Source organism: Myripristis murdjan, chromosome 22 (assembly GCF_902150065.1).
Source record: "Myripristis murdjan chromosome 22, fMyrMur1.1, whole genome shotgun sequence".
Taxonomy (NCBI): domain Eukaryota; kingdom Metazoa; phylum Chordata; class Actinopteri; order Holocentriformes; family Holocentridae; genus Myripristis; species Myripristis murdjan.
Window position 1 is genome coordinate 12,907,115 of NC_044001.1, and position 25,226 is coordinate 12,932,340.

General features: G+C 41.0%; 1 protein-coding gene across 3 annotated transcripts in view; it reads left to right on the forward strand.

Annotated features, from left to right (window-relative positions):
* The window catches only part of cdin1 (CDAN1 interacting nuclease 1), a 59,145-nt gene that overhangs the window by 14,989 nt on the left and 18,930 nt on the right, over positions 1 to 25,226 (forward strand). For all 3 annotated transcript variants that reach the window (XM_030045124.1, XM_030045123.1, XM_030045125.1), the window contains 6 exons: positions 787 to 859; positions 9,553 to 9,632; positions 10,027 to 10,076; positions 11,886 to 11,953; positions 13,684 to 13,749; positions 14,052 to 14,157. In XM_030045124.1, the coding sequence (XP_029900984.1) occupies positions 787 to 859; positions 9,553 to 9,632; positions 10,027 to 10,076; positions 11,886 to 11,953; positions 13,684 to 13,749; positions 14,052 to 14,157 (443 nt within the window). The remainder of the gene's footprint in view (positions 1 to 786; positions 860 to 9,552; positions 9,633 to 10,026; positions 10,077 to 11,885; positions 11,954 to 13,683; positions 13,750 to 14,051; positions 14,158 to 25,226) is intronic.

Sequence of the window (25,226 nt, forward strand, 5' to 3'; positions counted from 1 at the left end):
AAGACAATATGGACTTGGTTACCAGATTTTGTACTGAATCAGTCAGGTAGACACCCTCTGTATCAGTCATTAGTGCTCTCAGTTTCTGTCAGGGTTCACCTTGAACTCCAACCAAAACACCTTACACCTCTCAAGGTATCTTCATGTTCAAAGACCGCTGCAGCCATAGGTTCTCTCCTTCTTATTAAGGGTTGCAGTTCCCACAGTCCCTCTGGTGCGTCCTGTTGGTTCCTGCGGTTTTGCCTTAGTAATCGTGCTATGATTAAAGCTCTTCATTGTCTCTAGCCTGGGCATATTTTTGTGCTGCTTTTTGTATGAGATGAGAGACTACCATCTTCCATTTGGTCTTGACAGAAGCGAAAGCAATTCTGGGTAGCTTAGCTGCATAATAGGCACTCTCCTCTTCCTGTGGGAAAGGTTAGCGCAAAGCAAGGCTTACAAAGACCAATTTGCACAGGGATTGTCAAAAGTTGGGTCAAGGTTTTGAAACAGGATAATATAATTTAAAGCCATTAAAATCATTATTATCTGTGTGACATCAGCCTAAGGTAGGCTGTCTGTGTTATTTCAGTTCAGTAATTCTCTGGTTCTTTGAAATATGTTCACACTTCCAATGGGATATATGGGATTTACTCTGAAGGTTTCTCAATGGAGCAATTCTCCAGAGAAGAATAACAATTCCGCACCACCTCTGTTTTGAAATAGCCTTAACTCCCCATTGACGCCACAGCCTGTTTTTTATGAGGGCTAATTCTCTTTTTTTTTTCTTGTTCAATCTATATAAAGGTGGATCTGTCTCCTGCGCTGATGGCTCGTATCATCCTGGACAGGTTCCTTCAGGACCTGGAGGGTGGAGTATGTGAGTAACAATTTTCTATTTCCCACTCTATCTTTTCTCTCATTCACTTCATCAGTCTTAATTGTACCACTTTGTCTTTCGTATTCCTCTTTGAGTTCCAATTCCAGTGCTAGCGCCAATGTAAGCTGCTGTATTTTCAGTCTGTCTGAACCTAATGAGAGACGGACTGCTTGTAGTAGTAGCTGCAACCTAGGGCACATGACCAGCAATTAAGCACTGGGTGGACCACCCACCTCTCAGCTTCAGTGTGGATCAATGCTTGCTCACCTCATCAGTGTTATTTATAACACCCCTGATTTCTTCCCTAACCCTCCCTCATCCCCCTCCATGCATCCATCTACCCTCTACCCTCTCTTCTTCCCTCACACCTTCTCTTTCTCAGTCCCTACCGGGGTCCACTAAGGAAATTTAGTTGAGGGGAAGGTGTGGCAGAAAAAGCAAACCATTCCTAGGTAGTGCTGATGGACACACTGAGAAAGAGAAAAATTCCAGATGGATAATTTTGTCGAAAATCTCACAGACATTATCCAGAAATTGTGTGTGAATGGTTGTCTGTGTAGATTTTGGTTGCCTGTGTTAGTTATTTTTTACTCCTGGATATTTCTCAGATCATAGAATAATTTTATGCAATAAGCAGTTGTCTAATCTGCAGTTAAATTTTAGCTTGCACGTGACATTGATTTATTGATGAAGTTGACGGATAAAAATCTCTGTCTCTTGCTTTCTGTATCTCTACCTCTCATTGCCCTTATCTGTCTCAATCATTTTGAGACTCCCATTCATACATGCACACATGGGTCCGTATCATTTCAAAAGGCCTATCCGGAGGATTGGGCAGATTGGGCATATGTGTGTGTGTGTGTGCAGTAGTATGTGCTTTGAGAGTGAATCACATGATGTCAAAAAGACGTGCCTCCGATTTAATCAAGAAAGAGATTAAAGTGGATGTGTGTTATTTTCAACTTCGCCACAGCACAGCCATTTGTCAAAGTCAGAGATGTGATTGCTTTGGACCCACCGTTATCCACTGCCTGTCAAAACACTGGTCTGAGCAGCTTGTAGAACAGGGCATTCATCCAGGAGAATCATCCCAACTCAAATAATAGCAGACTGCACCCCTCCATCTCCATACAGTGGGAGCATGCCTCAGTTTTGATCAGAATAGATTTGTTGCAGGTGAAACTTCATGGATGATCATTGTTTAATTTCAAAACAGTGTTGTAACTACACATTATCTAGTGTTTGCAGGCTAGCAAGTAATAGAGGTCTTTGATCTACGTGGTGCTGTGGGGGCTTTTGGTCATGTTTCTTCATTAGACCTTAACGCTGGATTGTGTTTGATTAAGATTAGCCTAATTCAACCTACATGGTAATCATATCTGCAGCGCTAAAAATGATCAAACTTAACCGTAACATTTCAATTTGGTCAGATTACTTTCCACCATCTTCACTGCTATAAAATAGTTTCTGAATTATTTGAAAAAGATATAGTGAATAGTGAATAATTGATCCCATTATACTTTCCACAGCAACCAGCTGTGAGGGTAGTGGCTGTGAGGGTGACTTCTGTTTTGACTGAACTTCTCTGCATCCCCTCTCAGCCGTGACCTGCATGGCCTTTGGCAATGAATTGCTGCCCACATGGGCTCCACGGTCAAATTGTCCAATCTCCCTGTGTGTATATTAGACTTTAGTAATGTGTTTCCATTATGAAACAATGCAAGGATAATTGTCTTTGCTGGCAATTAGCTAACAGGTTGGTTCAGTGTTATTGGCAGGCATATCTATCTTCCTCTCCTCCCCCCAACATAAGACTGCACTGTTGTGTATAGGTTGGTGTGCAAGAGTGTGTATTTGTGTGGTTTTGTCTGACTCCAGAGGGAGGGCGGGCAGGCACACTGCAAAGATCAATAGACTTCTATATAAGGGACATTACCCCCAACTGGGTGAGTGGCTTGCCTTTGCCTAGCACCATCTTTTTTTATTCCCCTTCTCTTTCCCTTTGCATTTAAGAGACACAGGAATGGGGCCGTTGGGACTGTGGAATATATGTACAATCACTAGTGCTGGATCAATACAGAGTTTTAAATTGTTTTCTGTCTCTTCCTTGTTTTGTTTTGCTGGCTTGTTGTGGTCCCCCCACACCCACACACACACACACTCACTCACACACACCCCACCCTCACCCAACACCACCACCCGCCTCCCGCTCCAAACACCACTGCACCACCAACACTCCTCTCCCCCCTTCCTGCAGCAAAAGTATTGGAGAGCGCATCAGTCAGGCAGGACGAAAGGCTATCTGGTGGCGCATGTAAATAAATCAATACATTCAAAGCAGTTTTATCACGTATTGAATATGATATCAACATCCATAATGCTCCTTGTCTCATGAAAACAGACTGGGCAGGAGGGAGGGGAAAGTCATAAGCACTTTGTTTTTACACAACAGCAAGGGAGATGTTTTGCTGTTTTGTATGTGCGGTGTCTAAGATTTGGATCTGTTTTAATCCAGCTTTTGCATATGACTTGTGTTAAAGCTGCACAAGGCTTAGTTTTTTGTTTGTTTTTGATTTTGTCAGAGATCCACCCTTTTCTGGGCACAGGAAGAAACTAATCAAAACTTAAGGGAGAAATACACAACTGTCCTCTGAGAGGCATCAGGTTAAGGCTGTGCAGAGGAAGCTAGACACATCAGCAATGGCTGGACTGCTGCTCTCTCTCTCTCTTCAATAAAGCTCATAAAACAAGCCTTAAAAAAAAAGATTAAAAAAAAATATATAGAAGGACTGGGCAGTTAACTGATATTAGGCTACATGATTTCTGGTTAATGAAGTCCTACAAACTTTTAAATATTCTCTCAGTGCCAAAATGTGAAGTTGGCTGACAGAGGTTTTAAGAAGAATATTGGTGTCCTCCTAATTCTGTCTCTGTCTACTTTACATTTCCTTTCATCATTTTACAGGGCAATTTATATATTAGATGTCCTAATATTTATTCCTTTTTTTGGGATTCTTAAAAAATAGACTTTGTGAAGTCATCCCTGGCTTGAGGTAAATTTCAGTCCCAGCTGACAAAGATCCCTCATATAAGAAGTCATGAAAGTGATAATAAAGTTTTCTGACTAACATATTTATTACAAATTGTTTACTGGTTGAGACTTCCATTTCTTGCTTTAGGTATTAGGGGCCTCATTTAGGAAACTATGCCTGGATTCTACATTAAAAGGTTACGTAAGCACAAAACAAGAAAAGTATGTATGCTGAAAAACATTCAGATTTATAAAACCGTGGATACGCACACCTGTATGCAGCTCCCTTTCATAAATCACAAATCTACATGAAATGTTGCACATGTGCATGGGCCTCAACTCCCACCCTGTGGACGCCTACAATAAGCCAAATTTGGTCAAGACTTTCACTTCATGAATGCCGATATGCTCACTGAAGTGTTTGTCCATTCATCTGCAAGGTAAGACAAGGCAGCTTTATTTATATAAGCAATATTAATAAATATGTATACGGAATTCAAACTGCATTACATAGTAAAGATGCAGTAAAATTTACAAATCTGAAAGAAAAACAGAAGTAAATTGCAATTTCTAATATTTACAGAGCACTGTCCTTTTTCTGGAAAAGTAACTTACTTAACTAAAACTTCCTCAAACATAGACTAATTCTCCTTGAATAAGGTGTAGCACTGTTATTGTTCTATTTATGAAATCAAATATGATTTCTTTACTTAAAATCAACAGGGAAAGTGAATAGTAGTGTTGAAATGAGTAGCCAATTGACAGAAAATTAATTAATTATAATTTTGATAATCAAATAATCATTTTAGTCATTTATCAAGTAAAAATCTCTTGAAAATCTCTTAAAAACATTTGCTTCACTATTTGCGGTTCTGGCTTCACTAACATTATGATGATGCTAAGATTTTGCTCACTTTTCTCCATTCATTATTATAACATTAAAGCTTTGGGTTTTTTGGCAGCTGGTCAGACTAGGGAAGCTATTTGAAGACAGCACTTTGGGCTTTGCTAACTTCCTGTGCATTTTTTTGTTATTTGTGACAGATTAAATGATTTATTAATTAATCAAACATATCATCAAGCAATGACCTGACTATGAAAATGTTTTGCTGCCTTTTTTGTGCGGCCTTCTTGATTAAATAAAGGTCAGAATAATAATTCTAATTATGATAATGACAATAATGCTGTATTTGCAGCTGTGCTAAATATTAAAGTAAGAGAAATTTCTGATGCAAACTTATGCTTACTGAATAATCAGTTTCTTAACTTTTTACATCTATGTCTTGATCCTTGCTCTATAGTGGTAGATGTTACCTCTAAGAAATTACTAGCAGACAGACTGGGGGAGCTCCTGCTCTTTTTTTCCCTTTTCCCTCTATCTCTTCATCTTTCTCTCTGTTCCTCCTTTGACACGAGTTGATGTGCCTCTAGATTTAGACATACTTTTTTTGAGGAGGCAATTTTGCTAGCTATTTGACCTTTTCCATTTTCCCAAGGCCCAACTCCAGATTAGATTGCTGCTCCATGTTTTGTAACTATGTGATTCGACTGCCTTTAAGATTTATTGTCACATTCCTTTACAGAAGCCTTGTAGGCAAGGTTATAAATGTCCCGTGTTTGATGTTAACACTGTGAGAATGTTAGTGTCTACAATGATCTTTGGTTCCTTGACAGAATTCATAATAGCTTCAGTGTTTTGCAGATCGGATCTGTTGATAACCGAATACTGCATTATGTTCTATCCAGTAGAAATTCAACTCAGTATCCACTATCATTGTTATGGTTCCTCCTCTCTTGTCTTCAAGTGCTCCTCTCTCCTCCCTCTCACCTCTCCAGTATGGCAGAGCTGGTGTGTGTGTGTATATGCAGCCTTTCTTCAAATAATGAGAGCGAGGGCACTTCATTAGCAAGAGGGAAGTAAAGAAGCATAGGTGGAGTGAATGTTTGTGAGTGTGTGTGTGTGTATGTGCGTGTGTGAGCATGCACACACATGGGATGGGTGCAAAGGAGGTAAGCAGCAGCGTGGCACTTCACTTGACAAGTATACTAATTACTCCTTTTCAGGAGAGAAGCTCCAGTCAGCCTCTGCCACAGTCTAATGGCCTGACCTGGGAAGCCTCTTTCTATGGCAGAGCCTCCCCAGATCTGCTATTACTACTGCAACACACACACACACACACACACATATATATAGAAGCGTAGAGTCTCATTTCACCGCTATCAGGGAGAATCAGGTGGAAGCAGATCAGTTCTGCCCCAGTAACCTCTACAGGGACTGGGCTCCTCCTGCACAGGAGATACCACCTCATATCATCAACTAGCACCACCACACCACCACCACAGACAGTTGAAAAAAACAACATTGTTTTCCCCCTTCCTCTCTTCTCCTCTTCCACTCTCCCTCTTTCCCATCTTCTTTTTTTCAATACGGGAGGATAAATTTAAAAGGAGTAAATTGGAAAATCAAATGAGGGCTTTAGGCAGCCGCAGAGATTTGCAGAGCTGTCGGCCAGCGTCTGAGAGCCTCATCCATCATGTCCCACAAGTAGTCAATTCCTCTAGTATCTGTAAATGTTTTCAGATATTAGCCAATTTATATGCTCCGAGATTCATCATGGAAAATCAGCTTTAGCGGTGCGCATTATCAGGACCCGTCTCTCCCTTGCTCCATGAAGTTTGATGAACGAGTGCCCCTCCACAGCTCAATGGCTTGTGCATGGGAACGAGGGGGGGGCGTGTAGAGGATGTAACTTGCGCTGGGTAAGTGCCCCCCCCCACCACCACCACCACTGCCGCCCCCACCCCTGGAAAAAGAGGGTTTTTTTAATTAATAAACAAACTTGCAGAGGAGCTCATCAGTGTCAGTGGCAATAACGATCGTCATCCGTTATTGTTTATTACGGTCCTCCCTCAACAAATGTTGCTGTCTAATGAGGTTTCTAGACATTTTTTGTATCTGAGATAATGACTTTTTCACCCTAGTGGAAAAAAGAGGAGTAGTTACAAATGACAAAGTAAAGCAATGAGAAATCAAGCCAAGGTTATGTCGCTGTTACCTTGCTTTGTACAGTTTATCTTGTTTTGGAGTTGCGTATGAAAACAGGCCTGTGATTTGTTTACACTGGCTGTTTTCTTTAGCAAGTCCCAATGGAGGCGTAGCGTTTCCCATCTATTATTCTCCTCTTCTCTGTTCCCTCTGTTCAGATGTTGACGATGTGATACGGTGCCTTAGTCAGAATTTATACCAACATGGGACAATTACAGTAAATTTGGCGAATGTTTACAAGGTGCGAAGTCGAGCTGCAGGGCTTTGTTCTCTGCATCTGGTGTTCCTCAGATTATGCTTTTTATTTTCTCCTGCATGTTTTGTGTGTGAGTCTGCGTGTGCCTTTAGTGTGCGTATTTAAAGAGCATGTTGTGTGTGTGTGCATGCATATGTGTGTATGAGACGGGGAAAAGCTCAGGGTGTCATAGAGGAGTGCTGCCGTGCAAGGCGGGGGCGTCTTTAATAAATGTATGCTGATGTTGGAGGCTGCAATGATGCGAGGGATGCAAGGGCCCTGTTGTTATTTACTGCTGTGTTTGTGCACAGCGGCGAATCCTGGGCCTGCAAATGGCATTACAGCCTGTGATGAATGAGCATTAGGGTAAACTCATTTTAAAAGCACCCTGATTTATTAGCGGCCTGGCCTTCCATTTTCATCAGGTCAATGCTTGGCTGAAATTCCACAATGTCAGCGCCAAGGTCACCTCTTTATGGCTATTTTTAACCCCATCCCTCAAAAAAGACCAGGAGAAAGGGATCCTGTCACTTATAATGACCAGCCACCAAAAATATCAAAAAGGCACAGACAGAATGGACAGAGGAAAGTCTAGACCAGGAGGTGTGTGTATGAGCATGTTATGTGAGAGACCAAAATGTGGTGGTGGTCAACCTCCAATTATGAGCACTAGTAAGACAAGAGCTTTAATGGCTACCGTTTGCCTTCAGGGAGGTTTATTACACACTACTGTTTTGCAGAAGCAGCGTCAAATCTATAAAACGACCATTAGGAAGGGGGAAAAAATCAATCAAAATGCCATTAAAGTGGAATAAGTTGCCAATATTGCTGATGTGGTTGCGGGTCCTTTGATTTTCCTTCAGATTATTAGGCACAGTCGAGTAGTGACTTTGTTAAGGGAAACCAGTGTTGTTGGGGAGTAATATGTCTCCTGGCTTCATAAAGTTTGCTGCCTCATATTTCCCGCTTTATTGATTATCCATTATCATTTGTCATGAGGTGTCCTAACTCAAGGGGAAAATATAACCCTCTTTCTTCACTGCCGCCCGCACTGCACAGGAGCATGGTATGGATCTGCGTGTGAAGGTACCAATCTCCGAGAAAAATGAGCAAAGAAATAAAGCACAGCCCTGTGCCTTGCAGCTCTGAGAGGGAGGGTGGGGTGAAGCGGTATGAGGTGGGGTAGTGGGGTGGGGGTGGGGTGGGTACCGGGGTTGGGAGAGACTGAAACAGGAGGGAGGTAAAGAAAGAGAGAGAGAGAGAGACGGAGAGACGGCAGAGAAAGATGGACACAAAGAGGAAGAAACACAGGGAGAGAAAGAGAGAGGGAGGGAGTGCTGAATAGGCTTTGTTCTCCCTCCACCCTCCTCCCTCTTTATTTCGGTATAAGGTGGAGTAGATGATCACAGTGCTGTTTGTCCTTCCTGTGATAGTCTTCTCAAGGTGTAACACATGAAATAAAAAAGCAAGGAAGAGTGGATGGAAGGGTTCTGAGTAGTTTACATGTTCTTCAAAATATCTTTTTAATAATGAAGTTATTCTAACAAAGGCTTAATGATCCAGTCAGCGTTAAAATCTTGTGCTAAGTTTTTTTTTTTTTTTTTTTTTTTTTTTTCCCTCCATTTGACTCCATTTCACTGGGGGGCTTGTCACTGCTTAATTCTATAAATCTTGAATAAGCGATCCCGTCTTTAACTGTTATCTACACAGTTATCTATATGAGCTTAGGAACCTGCATACAGTGTTGGTACAGGCACCATCCATGCCTGAAATGTGAATAGAAACATTCCTGATATTGTCAGTAATGCTGCAAGTCTGTCAGGACCAAGTGTATATATCACTAAAATGGCGTGCCTCGACCATTTCGTCACACAATGATACAATCCATTTAATCCAAATCTTTTTAAGAAATGATTTAAGGAATTTTTTTGCTGTTGCAGTACCAGGAAATCAATCCAGAGGGCTTTCCTTGCTGATTTATAATGTTAGTAGAGCAGGAATGGGGATGAGAGATGCAGAATAGTCATCGTTCATAACATAGATAAACTACATGGGGCTCTTGTGCTCTGGACTGAAACATTTATCTATAGAAAATCTGTATAGACACCAAGCAGCCATCCAGTGGTCTAGTGCAGAAATACCACACTAACAGTAGCATGGTGAATAATGTTTAGTCCGTCTTTTGTCTCTATATTTTCACAGGTTTTATTTTCACTGTTGGTATTGACTTTATCACTCCATTCAATGCAACATTTAGGAAATGTTTTTTTAGATGTGTAGGTTAGGCAAGCTGTCACATTTAGTGTAATTTACACAACATTGTGTCACTAAGGATATCTGTATTTTTGTCTGTCTCTCTGTTGTCTATGTCTGGTTCCCAGCCTCTAAAACTGTCCTCAACAACATGCTCAAGGAGCCATCTTTAATTCCAGACCAAACTCTGGCCAATAACATCTATCAAGTAAGTCATTTTTATCTTTAAATTTAAACAAACATGACTTTTTAGCGTCATGTAAATTGTTTGACATCACTGGAAAATATATGATTTTACATCTTAAAATTTTACCCATAAATATTTTTTATAGTAAAGAGTGTCACCCTACCCTTTTCCAAGTTGCAAGTCTATTGCTCATGTACAGCGAGCTTTTCACTGTTACTGTACCACCTGGCAGACAGACGGCATCAGCCATTCATGTTTGCCGATAATATCACGTGAGAGCTGGCGGTCATGCCTGCCAATCCACCAGCGTCTCCCATGTTTTCTCCCTTCCTAATGCTGTTACACCACTGTATGGGCTTCCTTCCTTCACCCCCCCCTCCATGCACACCATAATATTTCTTCCCCCTCTTTTCAGTGCACAATAAATGACTGCTGTTATGGACCGCTGGTAGACTGCATCAAACAGTATCCTATCCCATAAAATTTTAAGCCTGAAATTGACGAGGAGCTATTGAAGGGGATGAGATGTGTCTGGCTTCACCTGACATAAAAGTTCTGCTTCACAGAGGAACTGTTTCATCCCGCCTGCCGCCCCTCTATCACAGATACAGGGGCTGGAAGGTGATGGAAAGAAGATGAGGAGGAGGAGGAGAGGAGACGCTGATCTAAATGCATCTCCATGTTCACGCAGTGGATCAGGCCCAATGTTCTATGGCACGAGAAAAGAATTGGAATGCATAATCCTCGTGGTGTTAATCATATTCACACTTATTCTGTGTGGTATTTTATTCGCCCTAAATTGTGTGTTATTTACACAAATAAAAAATAAATAATACATGGGAATTATTTTTACATGTTTAAAATGAATAATTATTTTGTGCGTAATTGCATTTAGTTCTAATATTTCTGAGAGGCATTAGCACCATGGAGAGCTCTTGGCATGTCAGTGTAACTTAACTAAGCACATTTCATTCCACGTTATTTTTATTTGTCCCTTAATCATTTTGACTCCAACGCGTTCAGTGTATTTGCTGCCTTTCCTCAGCTCCACTAAAACATTTCCTCTGCCTGTCTGTCTTTTTTGTCTGTCTCGCCTTGACTCTCACCCTCCTGTCTTACTAGTGGCTGGCCAGGGCCATAAGGGCGGAGTTTGAGTCCAGGCTATTTAGGGGCAACCAGCTGGGCAGCAGACCGTCTATTTCCTAGGGGAAGTGGCTTACTTGAATACGTGTACATGTGTGTGCATGTGTACGTCTGTATGTTATTGTGTCTGTCCATGCTTTCATGTGTGTGGAGGGGTGGGTTGTCCCGTTTTAGGTCCTCTGTTCATAGCCGGTCAACCCTGTCCTACCCTGCCCTCAGTCCTCATCCCCCCTTTTTACCTTTCTTTCACAATCCTCCCTTTAGTGTCAACTTGCATTCAGTCACTTTACCGCAGAGAGTTCATGATAACCGCCCTACTACCATGTGCTTTGGAATGGCTCCATCTACACATCACAAGATTGGCTCTTACGCGTGTGTGCCGCTCAGGGTATGCATGTATTAATTGTGAGGCCATTTGAATGATTTGTGTGTGTTGGGGTGGTATAATGCCTAAAGGAGTTTGCCTTTCTTTCCCCAAAAAGCTAATTATGCATTTGATATCAGGCCTTTGTTAATGCAAAGTGCCTTCTGTGGTATCAGCCAGCATGTCTCCTGATGCAAAATGGTATGCATTTAAAAAATAATCATAATAATCTTTTTAGACTATAGAAGATTGAGCCAAATAGCTAGTCTAGGGGCCATATGCATTTTGCCAAATTGGCATTTTTTCAGTCTGTGTTTTCCCTGAAAGTTCTGTCTTTGTCATTTTGGTAATGCACTTTGGAGATTTGTTGAGAAAGCTGATTAAGTTTGACCTGCCAACTCTCCCTCTGATTGTGGCTTTCACTTTGTGAAACGGATGCTAGTTTAACTGATGTCAAACATACATGCATAAAATGCATACCCAGCTTGAGTACACACCTCCTCAACTTTGTGCACTTATGTTGTTACCACAGAAACGCACAGGGCCAAAGCAAGTAAGGATTGTGGTTTCCATAGCAACCCATCTCAGTCAAAACTTTCCTGCAGAATTTGAAGGTGGAACTTATTTTAATGTAAATATTTTATTTGAACTTTTGACTTAATTTTATACCATTGTCTCTGAGCCTGAATGCATTGTGTTTCTGTTTGAATAATGATAGAGTTTACTGCTGTAGCTGTATGTTGGAATCCTTGACTCTTTGCTCTCAGTGCTATTGGCCAGGAACATGAGGTACTGCTCCGTGACAAACTGAGGGAGAGGAACCTATCCTTTTTAGGTAAGCCAACCCTCGACCATGTCGTCGCATTACTAAAGTCAGTCTGGTCATGCAGTCTTTGTAGGCTTTTTGTAAGCACGGTAAAGGGAAACCTGGATGTGATTGATGTGGTGGATGTTATCTCCCATTGATTTGCTAACAACCAGGAGCTGTTATCAAATATCCCTGAATGTTTAATTTATGCACTAGCCTATAATGAATATTTAAAGAAATAAGAGCTTCAAAGATAGCTCCTACTGTTTGCTGAGCCGTAATGGCTGATGCTCTCAGGTTAACAGTCACCAGTATGATTTGTTTTCAAAAATATACAAAATAGGCCACTTTCTGTTCAAATGACTTTGAATATAAGATTGATGCCATTAAAGAGATCTCTCACTGTAAAAAGACTGTTGCCATTTTGTTTGTAACTGGTCTCTTGTGCAGATTTATTTCAGGACTAAAGACAAAAAAAAAATCGAATGTATCTTAATTGTCTGTGCCATTTCAAAGGAGAAATCACAATCATGTATCTGCTATGGATCACTTTCAGAATATCTTGTAGTTTCTTCTTCTTTTTTCCAGACAATATTAAATCAAGTTAGAGAGTGCCCAGGTGTGAAATTGTGTAACAGAAATTTTTAACCCTCCCCCTCCACATCACCATCACCATCCCCTAGGTCAGATGAGTGATGAAGGATAAAAGTCATTCCCTCTGTCATTAACACCATATCATTTATTTGGGCCTGGAGTGCTGACCTTTCTGCGGGGCTGTACTGAGGACTGTTCTAAAACTGTCAGAGTTCGGGGGGCACAAGGGCCACTGAGGCAGCCTCACCCCGTCTGATAAATGGATTGGAAATAAGCTACCCAACAGTGGGGACGGGCCATTAATTTTAATCAAAGGTGATGTAAAAAGGCGATCAAAGCTGCATGACAATGTCAGCAGCCCAGTAGGCGTTGAGGAGAGGACCCACAAAACCCCCCGTAACCCCTCTGCCACCCACACCTCACCAATCTGCACAGCTACACCCACATTACCTTAACCGCGATGCCCTTCCACACCACAGACCCCTGGCTGCGTCACTGACCTCACTCAGCTCTCTTTCTACATCCATGGCTGACGCTACCGCTTCTCCACCACCAACACCGCCACCCTCCGCCTCTCTTCAATTCCCTTCCATGCCCCATTAGTTGAGCTTGGCTGGAGACAAAGAGGCAGGCCCCTGGAACCGAATGACCTGGTCAGCCTGAGATTTAATGGAGAAATCAGGTGTTGTAGGGATAATGGCTGAAGCGCGCCAGGAGTCAAGGACAATGGCTGCAGCCTGTGCAGGCAGGGGTCAGGCTTACAGAGGCTATAATGCCAACCTTGTCCCCTCACTCTATTCTTTATGAAGCTCCACCACACTGCAAACTGGAGAGCAGTACTGTAACTGGGCTTTACAGGTTTTTTTGTGCAACGGCAGCAAATAAGTGGCAGATGTAGCTAATAGTTTCACCACGCCTGCTGTCCTCTACTGTTATGTCTTCTGCTTTGCCAACATAAGGGGTTTTGTTATCACCACCTAGGTAAAATCTATAAGGTTTACAGTCTGTGTGACAAACAGTACAGTAGGCTGATAACCTGAGAGGGTTGGTGCCAAGAACAGTACAACTACCAAATAATATACTGTGAATATTTTTTTTTTCCTAAAATATATTAGGATATCGCTGTGGCCAAATATTAAAATGCTGCAATCTCACTCTTATAGATGAAAACCAGTTGAGAGCTATGGGCTACGACAAAACGCCTGACATTATCCTGGAGGTTCCAGTTGGTTAGTATTTATGGTGCATTACAAATGTCAACATTTTATTTGATCTGTAATAACTACCCGCTAAGCTTGGCTAGCTCTGATTTTTTTTTTTTTTTTTACAGTTTTCTCAAATATGATTTCTCGAGTGTCAAGTCCTTGTCATGTTAATACCAAATGTTCCTTGATTTTTAGTGAATTAAACAGAAAACTGTGAAGTCCATTCGCAAAAGAAAATATCACTTGTCCCCTCCAGATTTTGCTTCTGTGTCTTTGTTTGTCACAGTTCTTTTTCTGACTCTTGCTGTGTGTTTCTCCATGAAAAGCTGTGGAGGGGCACATTGTCCACTGGATCGAGAGCAAAGCCTCTTTTGGGGACGACCACAGCCATCGCACCTACCTCAACGAGCAGTTCTGGAGCTATTGGAACAGGTAATTTATAGTATGTTTTCCCTCTCCTCTCTACCTGTGTTAACTATACACATTTTGTTTGACTTTATTGTGCAGCAATCATTTATCTGCCTATCATTTATTAACTTCTCCTTTTTTTGACCACTAACCACTATCAGCTTTTCTCAGCGTTATGGTGGCAGCTCCTATCTTTATCTAACAACGCTAACCACTTCCTCCCCAGCATAGCCCACACAAACCCCAGACTTCCACATTTTGCATATGTACATCACACCACTTCCAGTCCAGGGTCTATTTCAACACTCTAAGACTACACAGTTGAATCCTGGCCACCTCCACTCTGGTCATTGAAGCCCTTTACAGCCTGAATGGCCTGCCTGTGAGCCTGATTGTTTTCCAGAGTACACACATTGTTTGGGAAGGGAAGCAGGGAAACGGGTGATTAATTCCTTGCATCTGTTGTCATGAGAACCTCTGGACAGGAACGCGCCTTCGTGGTCCCACGCTGGGGGAACAGAGGTGTTTGTGTGTGTGATTGTGTGTCTTTGTGCGCCTGTATATGTCAATGCAAGGACCGAATATATCACAGCACCACATACAGACCCATTTTACTGTCTCTTGAGAAAACCCACTTTACTTGCATCTACAGATTGTCTTTAGAGAATACAACACAAAGGTTTTTCTTTTTTTTTTTCTCACATACCATGGCAGTATTTAGGATATGAGGTTTAAGGAGGTGCAAAATAGCAGTTTGTTGATTCAGCTGTCTTCATCTCTATAATTTTTGTTTTTACACAGAGAAAATGGCCAGAATAGCTCCAGGAGCTAGCATACAACAACTGATGATGATGATGATATACAATTGTATTTTAATAGATGTAACTAGAATTGGATCAATATTGTCTATGTACTGATAAATCAGATTGATATTGGCCTTGCATACCACATTGCATATCTGCAGGTAACCACTGAGTAATTCAAATTTTTATTTGTCATGAAGAAGGTCAGAATTAAAGATAATGCATACTAGCACACAATATTGACGAGTGGAAGCCTCAAAGCTGAAATTTTGTTCTGTTTTGTGGTGGCGTCTGTGTTCCAAACCTAACTGATTATTTGCCTTATTGAAAACACTTACAGCTGAGGTTTTAGGGTATATCTGTAAAAAGAAAAAAATGTGGATCGACCGACTTGCTTGTCAGCCCCCTTTTTTTTTTTTTTTTTTTTTGGTGGGTGGGAGGGGGGCTACAACACATATTCAGTGTGGTGCCATGGTACTCAGTGTCATGTAGGTCTCTTTTAACAAGTTAAGTAATCATTCAGGGAGACTCCAAGTTTATTTGTGTCGGGGCGCAGAGCACACGAAGATGTGAGGGGCGATGGGGCAAGAGTATTCACGCATGGCCTCTCCCTCCCACTCTTTAGTCCAATAAGCAGGACTTCCAAATACACAAAGCTGGAAAGTCACCCCTGCTGCCTCAGCTGGCCTCGCCATGGCTGTGACCCCCCTCAGCCGTGACGGCCGGCTGACACGTTGTGATATGGTGCTGCACTGCTGAAAGGTTTCAAACCCTGGATGCTCTGAGACCAGGAGAGACTGAAATCTTCTCGTGCTCTCTCTCTCTCTCTCTCTCTCTCTCTCCCCCTCTCTGTCTCTTTCTCTCTCTCTCATTTCTAAACTGCTTTATCTGCATGACAGGACATACATCTATGTTGTGAAAGAAGTGTAATGTGTCACGTAAGGTAATATTATTAGCCATTAATAGATAGATAATGTTTTTGAAACTAAACAACTAATAAATATTTAATTAATGAATATCAATGTTATTGGCAGCTTTATAATAAATATTCTATAACATTTCCATTTAAATTGATTCAACTCTTCCATACAGTTTATTTTTTTTTGTCCTCAATGTAAATTAACACTGTATGCATAATGAAAAAAATGGGTAAGTTATATAGTCTTTATTTGTACATGCATCAGTTTTCTTCAGTTTTTCTATTTTCTCCTGTATCAGATGCCAAATTTGTGGAATACATTGCAGCCTCATTTACAGTATTAAGTCGTCCCCCAATAGCACCCGAAGCTTTTTTTTTTCTTTCTTTTTTTTTTTTTTTATCTTTTCAGTACTTTGTTGGATTCTTTCTGGTAATGCTCATTACAAATCTGTGACACCCTTGTACTTTGTTCAAAACAGCACAGAGACTGTTTCTGCCTCCTCTGCAATGGGAGCAGTCTCTCTGCCTCTGTCTGTTTGTTAATGCTTTGCTGACCCTTATAGTGCACGTTACAAGATCAGGATCACATCTCTGGACTCAATGAGACTGCAACTCTGGAAGAGAAACTGTTAAAGTATGAGTTAATAACATGAATAATTTGATTCAAAATACACTTACGTTGGCACATAATTAATAGCAGTATGCTTGTGTATGATTCTTAAAACAATCCCGAATTTGTCAGCCTTTAGCGTGATACTTCACCAGAGGAATTATCTGTGTTACAGTATTGTGTAAAGAATGGCTATTTTATGTAGCATTGCTCTACCAGTTTACCAGGCATATTTAAAAAAAAATGTTAATGTGTGCTGTTTATTTCGAAATTAAATAAACCAGTTGAGACAAGCAATAGATAATGGGTGCACGGTCAGAGAATGAGCTTGCTTGTAGATAAATGACTTCCTGAATAACTCCAAAAGCTGCCATCAAACTGAACCTCTGATTTCCAGTGAGGATGATTCATCCGATTACAATGAGCAGTTAAAATGAGGGAGACGAGGGGTAATGCCAAGGTCATAATCAACAGTCTGTTATATTTTCTCTATGTAATATACTTTTATTTGGAAATGGTCTGCTTTCAGATGGAAAAACTGTGTCATTTTTGATAATACTGTTGACCACATGAACTCAAATTCAGTGAGGTGCGATTCTAGGACAAGCCCGTCTTTGGTGATTGCCATCTTTAGTAGACCTCATTTAAGCCCTGTAAGAAAGTTGTTCACCGAAAATAGTTGGCCTGGGCTCCAGGACATTCCTTAACCATGAGGGACATCATAGCATTTAATGAGAAAGCACTTAAATGATAGTTCTCGCAGTGAGTCAAAGCTGAGATTTGAATGACTGAATCAAATCTCAGATCTGACAAGTTTAAGAGGTTTTTTTTTAATTCCCATAAGGTCATATCATTTGTACCACAGGCAGCATGACAAGCGAGAGATCAGATGTCTAGATATTCCTGTGTACAAGTTTGTGTCCTCCTTTGGTTTTGATTAAAGAAAATGGCATTCATCCATCTTGTTCTTGCTCACAGAGTTACCAGTGGCATTAGATTAGGTCAAGATATCAGAGTACTAACAGGCAGTTTGGAGGGTTAGGGTTAGACTGAGCCTCAGATATCTGCCCACGGGTGCCTTTCATTGATATTCACTGCGGCGGCCTTGTCCAAGTGTATTAAGGAACTGACAACGAAGATCCCATCATGTCAGCCAACACCCCGGTCAGATAAACGCTGCCGTGTCAAAAAAAATGTCAGTCCCTTCAGACCCTACCTTTTCCAGCACCCTTGTAATTTTTAATTGACATTTACTGCTGACATTTCAAAATGTGCCTCATCTCTCTCTTATTGTTAGGCCTTATGCACTGTAGTTTCAGATGCAAGTTTGGTGCGTGCACGTGTGTGTGTGTGTGTGTGTGTGTGTGTGTGTGTGTGTGTGTGTGTGTGTGTGTGTGTGTGTGTGTGTGTGTGTGTGTGTGTGTGTGTGTGTGTGTGTGTGTGTGTGTGTGTGTGTGTGTGTGTGTGTGTGTGTGTGTGTGCGTAAAGTTGAAGGCAGTGACTTTGGGGTCAGTGTTTTGTTTGTAGTCACAAAAACACAAACCTATAGAGGAAGAAGGAATGATGGGGTGACATCATTCTCCTTTCACTTCTCATTAGTGGTATCATTTCATGAGATTGGTCCTGGAGGGCTGAAGGCGAGGCTATTTGTCCGTTCTTTCATTCCTCAAAGACAGATTTCAGTACTCAGCTCTGAACCTTTTGGTTTCCTTTTTGACTGACCTTGAAATGGCACAGCGGCGTTTGTAATTACTTCATTGCCCCTGATTGACATTTCCAGTGATTTGCTTATTTTTCATGAATTCCCTCTTTGCTTTAACTGAACTACTTCACCCATAGCTTGTGTTAATTGTTCTTGGTTTGCCCTCAAGCCTTGTAAAGCGAGCAATGGGGACATGTTTTCTGGGAAAGAAAGGGGAAAAAAACACATAACTAATTTTCCCTCCAAAGCCCTCACCAACTGCATTTATCATCCAAACAATAGTCTTGCCAACACACTAACCCCATAATGAACCCCTCTTCAGTGGAGTGAGGGGTAATGACGCTTCACCTACAAGGCTCCCAAGAAAAAAGAGAAAAGGAAAAAAAGGGAGAGAAAAACGGTCTTCTGCAGAATCAAACAGCGTGTTCAGGCCCAGTGCCTGGATGAGATGGCGAAGCAGCAGCTATTGGTGTCTTCTAGCCATCAATCTTAGCTGGTGGCGTTCCAGAGCCGGCAAGCCCTCTGCTCTGACGGATGTTCAGATAATTGAGTTATCCATCTCACCCAACTATCAGAGTTGCATAAAAATTATTCACCTGCTGGTGAATATTAAACACATAATGAGCCTCTTGTGTGTTTTAGGAGAAGTGGGTAAGGTTAAACACAGCATGTAATGAAATATGGACCCTGGCATGGCACCACCTTAACTGCCCCTTCCTGATTGTTGTGTACTAAGATCAATTATAGTTGGCAAAGTTGCCACATAACTCTCCTTGCTGCAAAATGATCTGACCTTGTACTTGTCTAATCAGTGTAATACACTTTACCCTGTATTCAAGACAATAACCAAAATTTGCAGACTGCCCAAATAGTTTTGCAGTTGAATCATTGTGATGTATTTGTCAAGAGACTTTGATTAGTAATTTTGGTTGGTGTAATGTCATTTGTGACATGCTTTATAGTGAATTAGGATCCTACTGGTGGTCCTTGTGAGGTTCAATCACTTAAAATTTTGTTTTATGTCTGTGTAGTTCCTCAAAAGCTGTGTACCTGGAATGTAGGACACAAGTTGGTGCAGTGTTGATACTTGATGGATTAGTGGATAAACAGATAGATTGATAGATCAGTGATTAATCTCCATTGTCTCCAGAATGTCTTTTCACAGCCTTCACAAAAAACTAAGCTGAATCTCCAACAATCAAAACATTAACACCTCAGCCTTTCACATCAAAGCACCTCAGTGAAGCACAAACCAGACAAAATAAGTATCTGCTGTACAGGGTTCCTCTTAAATTGGCCTAATACGTGCCTTTCCTGTTCCATTTCCAAGATGTCTAGTCTTTGATTTTTTCCAAGCCTGACAGCATCTGTTCTCTGCGAAAGTCTAGAAGTCCACTCACGAGTAATTTGTCAGATCATAAGGGATCTTGGCACCATCAGTACAGTGGTTGTGTACAGTGGCAGAATCAATAGAGTAAATCAAAATATACTGTTTACCCCAGGAACAGAAAAATATTTTCTGTAGCAAAGCCATTTTGCTCTGCAACACAACAGATTAAAAGGGTAAACGTAGAGTTAGATAAATAGATTCAGAGCGCGTGCTCTGCTCCCTCTTCCCTCTCTCCACCATTCCTCCCACCCCAAGACGATGGACGGCTTATGTGGAAATGAGCATTGTCGCCAGCTTGCCCCCTCCCAAAGTAAATCAGCTGTGAGATTCGTAAACTGCAAATGTGTCAGAGTTGAAAATGTTAGCACTCTTAATGGAGGCTTGAAAAGGTTAGATCTGATAAAAAGCTGTCAGCCGTCCACAAAAAATGATTTATAGCGATATAATGGGACAGTATGGCTCATTTCTCCCTCATATGAAATGGGGGTTAAGACTTTTGGGTTTGCCATTATACATCATCTGGCTTGACCACTTCAAATGTGTTGAGACTTGAATGCACACACATACATTATGTTTTATTTGGCTCCTTTGTTCTCACAATTTTGAAATTGCATGTAATATTGTTTTGTAGAAAATGTATGTCCTGTAATTACCAGGAAATATCCCCTCAGGCACCAAAAAGTGCACATTAATTTTCAAATTAGTTCAAATCTGATTTTCTTCCAATGAGATTAATATTTGTCTTTTGCTTTAACACTTTCCGATATGCATAATAGAAACTAAGCAAAACTTCAATTAAGGAGGAAGTCATAATTCTCAAGATTCTCACCAGACCTTTTCTGCAACATTACTAATCTGCTTGCTGACATATTGGCTAATGAACTGATAAAAAACTGTGTTATGTGATGTTTTATATTAGTTGACACATCTGTAGTCAGGCTCATTTTGAGTTCTTTGTGAACTTTTTCCAATTATATCTTCTACTGTATGCTGTAGGGTTTTCAGCTGAAATTGCGTGATAATTCTGTTATAGTCTCAGAACAGTCAATCCAGTTGCTGTGACATCAAATTAATTTTTTGATGCACGATATTGTACGATGTAGTCCTTTTTTAATGGATATGTCCATCATTTTTGTTGAACTTCTCAAAGCAGTGAGGCCAGGAATGCCTAATTAATGGAGTGTAATGACTCGCTCTTTGGTAGACAACCCTATTGAGTTTAGCTGATTATGCCTTTGCCTCTGAATCAGGTGTTATGGCTAGACGCTTAGATGCAAGAATAATTTGCTTTCATGCTTTCTATGGTTACATAGAAATGCAGGCATTTTCCTCTTTTTAGTATTTGCACTGCAACTGCAGGATGTTTGAGTTATGTTTGATTTGATGCACACACTTTGATGTGCAGATCGTGCACCACTGTGTTTGTATGTGTGTGTTTGCAAATAGCCAAGCTGTATAGACGCAAGCAACAGTACCATAAGCCATGGTGACAGTGGAGCCATCATAGAGCCAGAGCAGACAGGCGATGTCACCTGAGAGAGGGCGCCCAGGGGCCGTGGCTGCTGCTGATCCCAATGAGGCTGGACATTACAGGGCCGTCCCTGAGGACAGGTACTGGCGCTTCTGGGGTGACAATGTGACACCTCCAAGACCTGTGCCCTGCCATACCACACCTCACCTTCCCGTCAGAAATGTAGACAACACAGAGAGGGGAAAACAGAAATTTCTTTGTGATGGCCGTGGCCTAAACAGAAGTGAAATTCACTTCAAATCACAGCGATTAAATTTATGATAGAGATATGAGAACAGTGTCATGGCTGTGCAAGCCACCAGTGTGCTCAGTTTTTCAATGGGCTTCCCGTTGTGACATGGCTGGTTTGGAGTATAGCAGTATAACGTTTCAAAATCAAATTAACCATGGTTTACTATGGCAAGTGAACTATGGTAACTATGTTTTTTGGTGGAAAGTAAAACCATGGTTTCTAAACCATGGTTATTCTATGGTTTAACCACTGTTTTTCTACGTTATTACTACCAATCAATCTTAATCACCATAAAATACCTAAAAAAAAAAAAAAAAAAAAAAACATGGTTGTATCATGGTTAGGAATATAGTAATCATAGTTACCATAAAGTAGTATAGCAGGGTTGTGGATACTTCATAAAAAGAAGCAAAGTAAATCATGATGAATTTGCTCCTTTCTCCAACAGTTCATTTTTGCTTAATCTTCAAGGAAATACAAGGTGGGCTTTAATTCCCCTCTTTTTATTTAAAAACAAAGACATTTTTCTTGTAAAGTGTCTGTGGCATTGTCTTCCTCCTGTTTGTAATGTTATGGATACCCAGTGTGGTGCAGGAACATGGCCTCTTTTATTGTTTCCTTTGTTATGACATCCTCTTGTAGAATATTCCACAGCTAGAAAAATAGATATCCACAATGGTGGTTCCTTAAGGGCGTTGTAAGTGTTTCTTTTAGGGCACAGAGGTGCAGTGCTGGCCCCCAAAGCACAAGCAACTTTGAATACTAACAGCAAATGACAAGTCAGCTCTGATGCTTCAAGGATTTCATGCTTTTAAGGATGCACATTTTGTTGCATTGTTTAAGGCGTCTGGGGTGTAATCCGCACACTCAGGTCTCCAGCAGCCTCAGGATTTAGCTCTGGCTAAGCCTCCATGTCTCCTATTTATTTTAGCAAGGTTGTGTGTGTGCATTATCCAAATTTGTCATTTACCATTGAGTCTGAGAGCGGCTTTGACACGGCCGCTGTGTGTATAAACGAGGAGCGGGACAGAAAGCGGCACCCAGCGATACATATCCCTCCTCCTGTCTATCTGCTTGCCTGTGACACTCTGAAATGGAGAAGAAAGCCTTAAGTAAAATGAGGCGCAAGCATGTCTGTGCCATGGATTCCTGTTTTGCTATGGAACTTTTTTGAAAATGAACTTACATTTTTTTGTCAGCCTTCATGATGTATGTCATCAGACTTAGAAGCACAAATGTTGTGTTTTCTTTTTTTTTTTCCTTTTCTCAGTCTCACTCCCTTTTTCCCCCCTTCTTTTTTTTTCCTTTACATTGACCTTCTGGGTTTCATTCCAGGAAGAAGTCAGCAGCATTTGTCATCTTTGTTAGATCCTGTCTGGAGGCACAGAGAGTAGTGGGCAAGGATTAGAATGGCTCTTTGTAAAACTCAATCTAACAGGAGAATTTTGATGGCTGGAATGGTTTTGAGCGCGCACAGGCTCCTGACCCCCCAAAGACATTCAGGCCTACGTTATACCAAATGCAACGGGAGACATGCTGTGTTATTTTCCTGACATAAAGATAGCCTTGTGACAAATAGATTGTCTGCACTATGCAGTACGCTTGCTGTACATCACACACTCAGGCCTGTGTGTACATTGCACAAACAGGCCTTATTGCTGTCAGATACGTCCACATTTATAGAAAGTTACAGAGAGATAACTGAAAATAGGGAGATAATTATAGGGGTGGTTGTTATCATACATAGGCTTTGCTTTTCCAGCTTTCCAACTGAAGCCATTGTAAAGAAAGGCCGAAGGGAATTTGAAAAGGATTTTTTTATAAGCACATTCACTCCACATATACACACACTCAAGCTCAGCGGACATATAGCTGCAACAGGAATATTTAATGCTTTTTAAGGACCCCTCAGTTCATGAGTCGTTTTAAGTATTTCATTTCATGCGCCTCCACAGCCGCTTCAAAAGCATCTTAAAGCCGCCCTATTAAAGAGCTTAATTGCGTCTTAACCTCACAGAAGAGGGGGATGAAGGAGGCGAGGAGTCATCAGATGATTCCTCCAGTGTCCTCCCAAGGCCTAAAGAGAGCAGTGGACCATGAGCCCTGTGGCCTGTCACAGGAAATGAAGGAGAACAAGAAAGGTGATGGTGGTGGGGGGAGGAGAGGGTTGAGGGACAGGGTCCATGCCCCTTGCCGCGGCATGATTTTTACAGCTAAAATATCCCCAATTGAATGGAAACAATCTGGTCTTTTGTTCTGCTATCATGACATTTGTTTTAAGGAATGGCTTTGGGGGTAGAGGGAGAGTACTTTTATTTCTCCATAGTTCAGATGGGTAGAAAAGGAATGCATATTTTAGTTCTGGCCGTGTGACTTCATGACATGGCAAGTGTTTAACAGCTTTTTGGGAGGATTAGTTTTTCTATGGTATTTTTTTTTTCTGATTTATTGATCTTTCTGGTGGCATTAAATATACCATTTTTCCACTGTGGCTAGGGTTGGTCTGTGTATGGTATACTGTAGGTTAGTTGTACTCCTTTTAAGGATACACTGCCAAAAATATCCGTCTTAACAACACATTTAGTCTCATATTCAGTCTTAAAATCCTGTTTTTCGTCAAACCAGTGGGATGAGATATTCCCACTTGTTCCAATGCATTTTCACTTTCAGTTTTTTTTTTCTTTCTTTTTTTGTCTGTAAGCGAGTGTGAATGCAGGGGCAGAATGAGGCAGATCAGCTGACTAGTGTCAAGTATCAAGACACTTGATTCAAGAAAAAATCTGGAAACAAGTGGGATTTTCTCACATACTGGCAGATTTTTTTCACTTGTTCATTTAGGTTATTTTTTTTATTTTTTTATTCTTATTATCATTATTATTATTATAAGGTTTTTTCACTGAATGTGAGCCTAAAAGAGGGATTTTATTTTTCCTGTGTAGTACATTTACATCTGAAATAAAGAGCTACTTGTTTTTAAATCAGTGATATTATCCATCTTACTAATCAAGAGGTTATTCTGTGTATGTTTGCTTTTATGTGTAGTGCTTATTAGATTGGCAGGGCCTATTGTGCCTCTGGGCAAAAAAAGCAGTGACTACACTTTTTTTCTTGTTTAGACCATACAGCAAATAGAATACATTTACTAAATGACAGCCAAGGAAACAATGCTTCATATTTCTGCCTTTGTGTTTAAAGAGCGGCTCTGTGTGTACCAGATAGTGTGCTGGTACTCGTGGTCTGCGGAGGCCCATCAGTCACAGTGTGGAGCTGGGCGCTCGTGATAAGTGGTTCCTTATAGATAATCTAGACAGTGGGCTTCTTTTTATAGGCCCGCTGTCCCTCACATAACCTTGTTGTTTTCCCCCACCCATGCTTCTTTTTTTTTTTTTCTTTTGCAATGATTTCACCTTCTTGTTTAGCCCTCAGACGTCTTCCTGTAAGTTAAAATCTTTTACCAGTCTTGTAAAGCACTGAATGAATTTTCGTGTGGACAGTGGTAAACTGGAACAAATTTGGTGCAGGGAGAAACGTCATGTCATTCGATAGTATGACATTACATGCACACACACTTTACGTCTGTAGTGCTACAGCTCAGGTATTTACCTGTTTTCCAAGGGATATCATGCTCAGTGTGACCTCTGTGTGTACTGACCACAGAGAGATCCCGATGAAAGGCTTTTGGTGATTTAGACCTGAATAAAGCTTTTGATATTCCAACCTTAACAGGGCCTCCTAAATATTTTCTCTCTTTCTTGCTGAGCTCTAACCTGGATAAATCACAATTAGCAAGCAGCCAGAAAATAACATAGTGCTTTGTAAACAAAGCTGTAGGTGAAAACTTATGTCATCAAAACACCAATCAACCTTGTAAAAATGAAAGCATGAATGATGTTTTGAATTTACAGC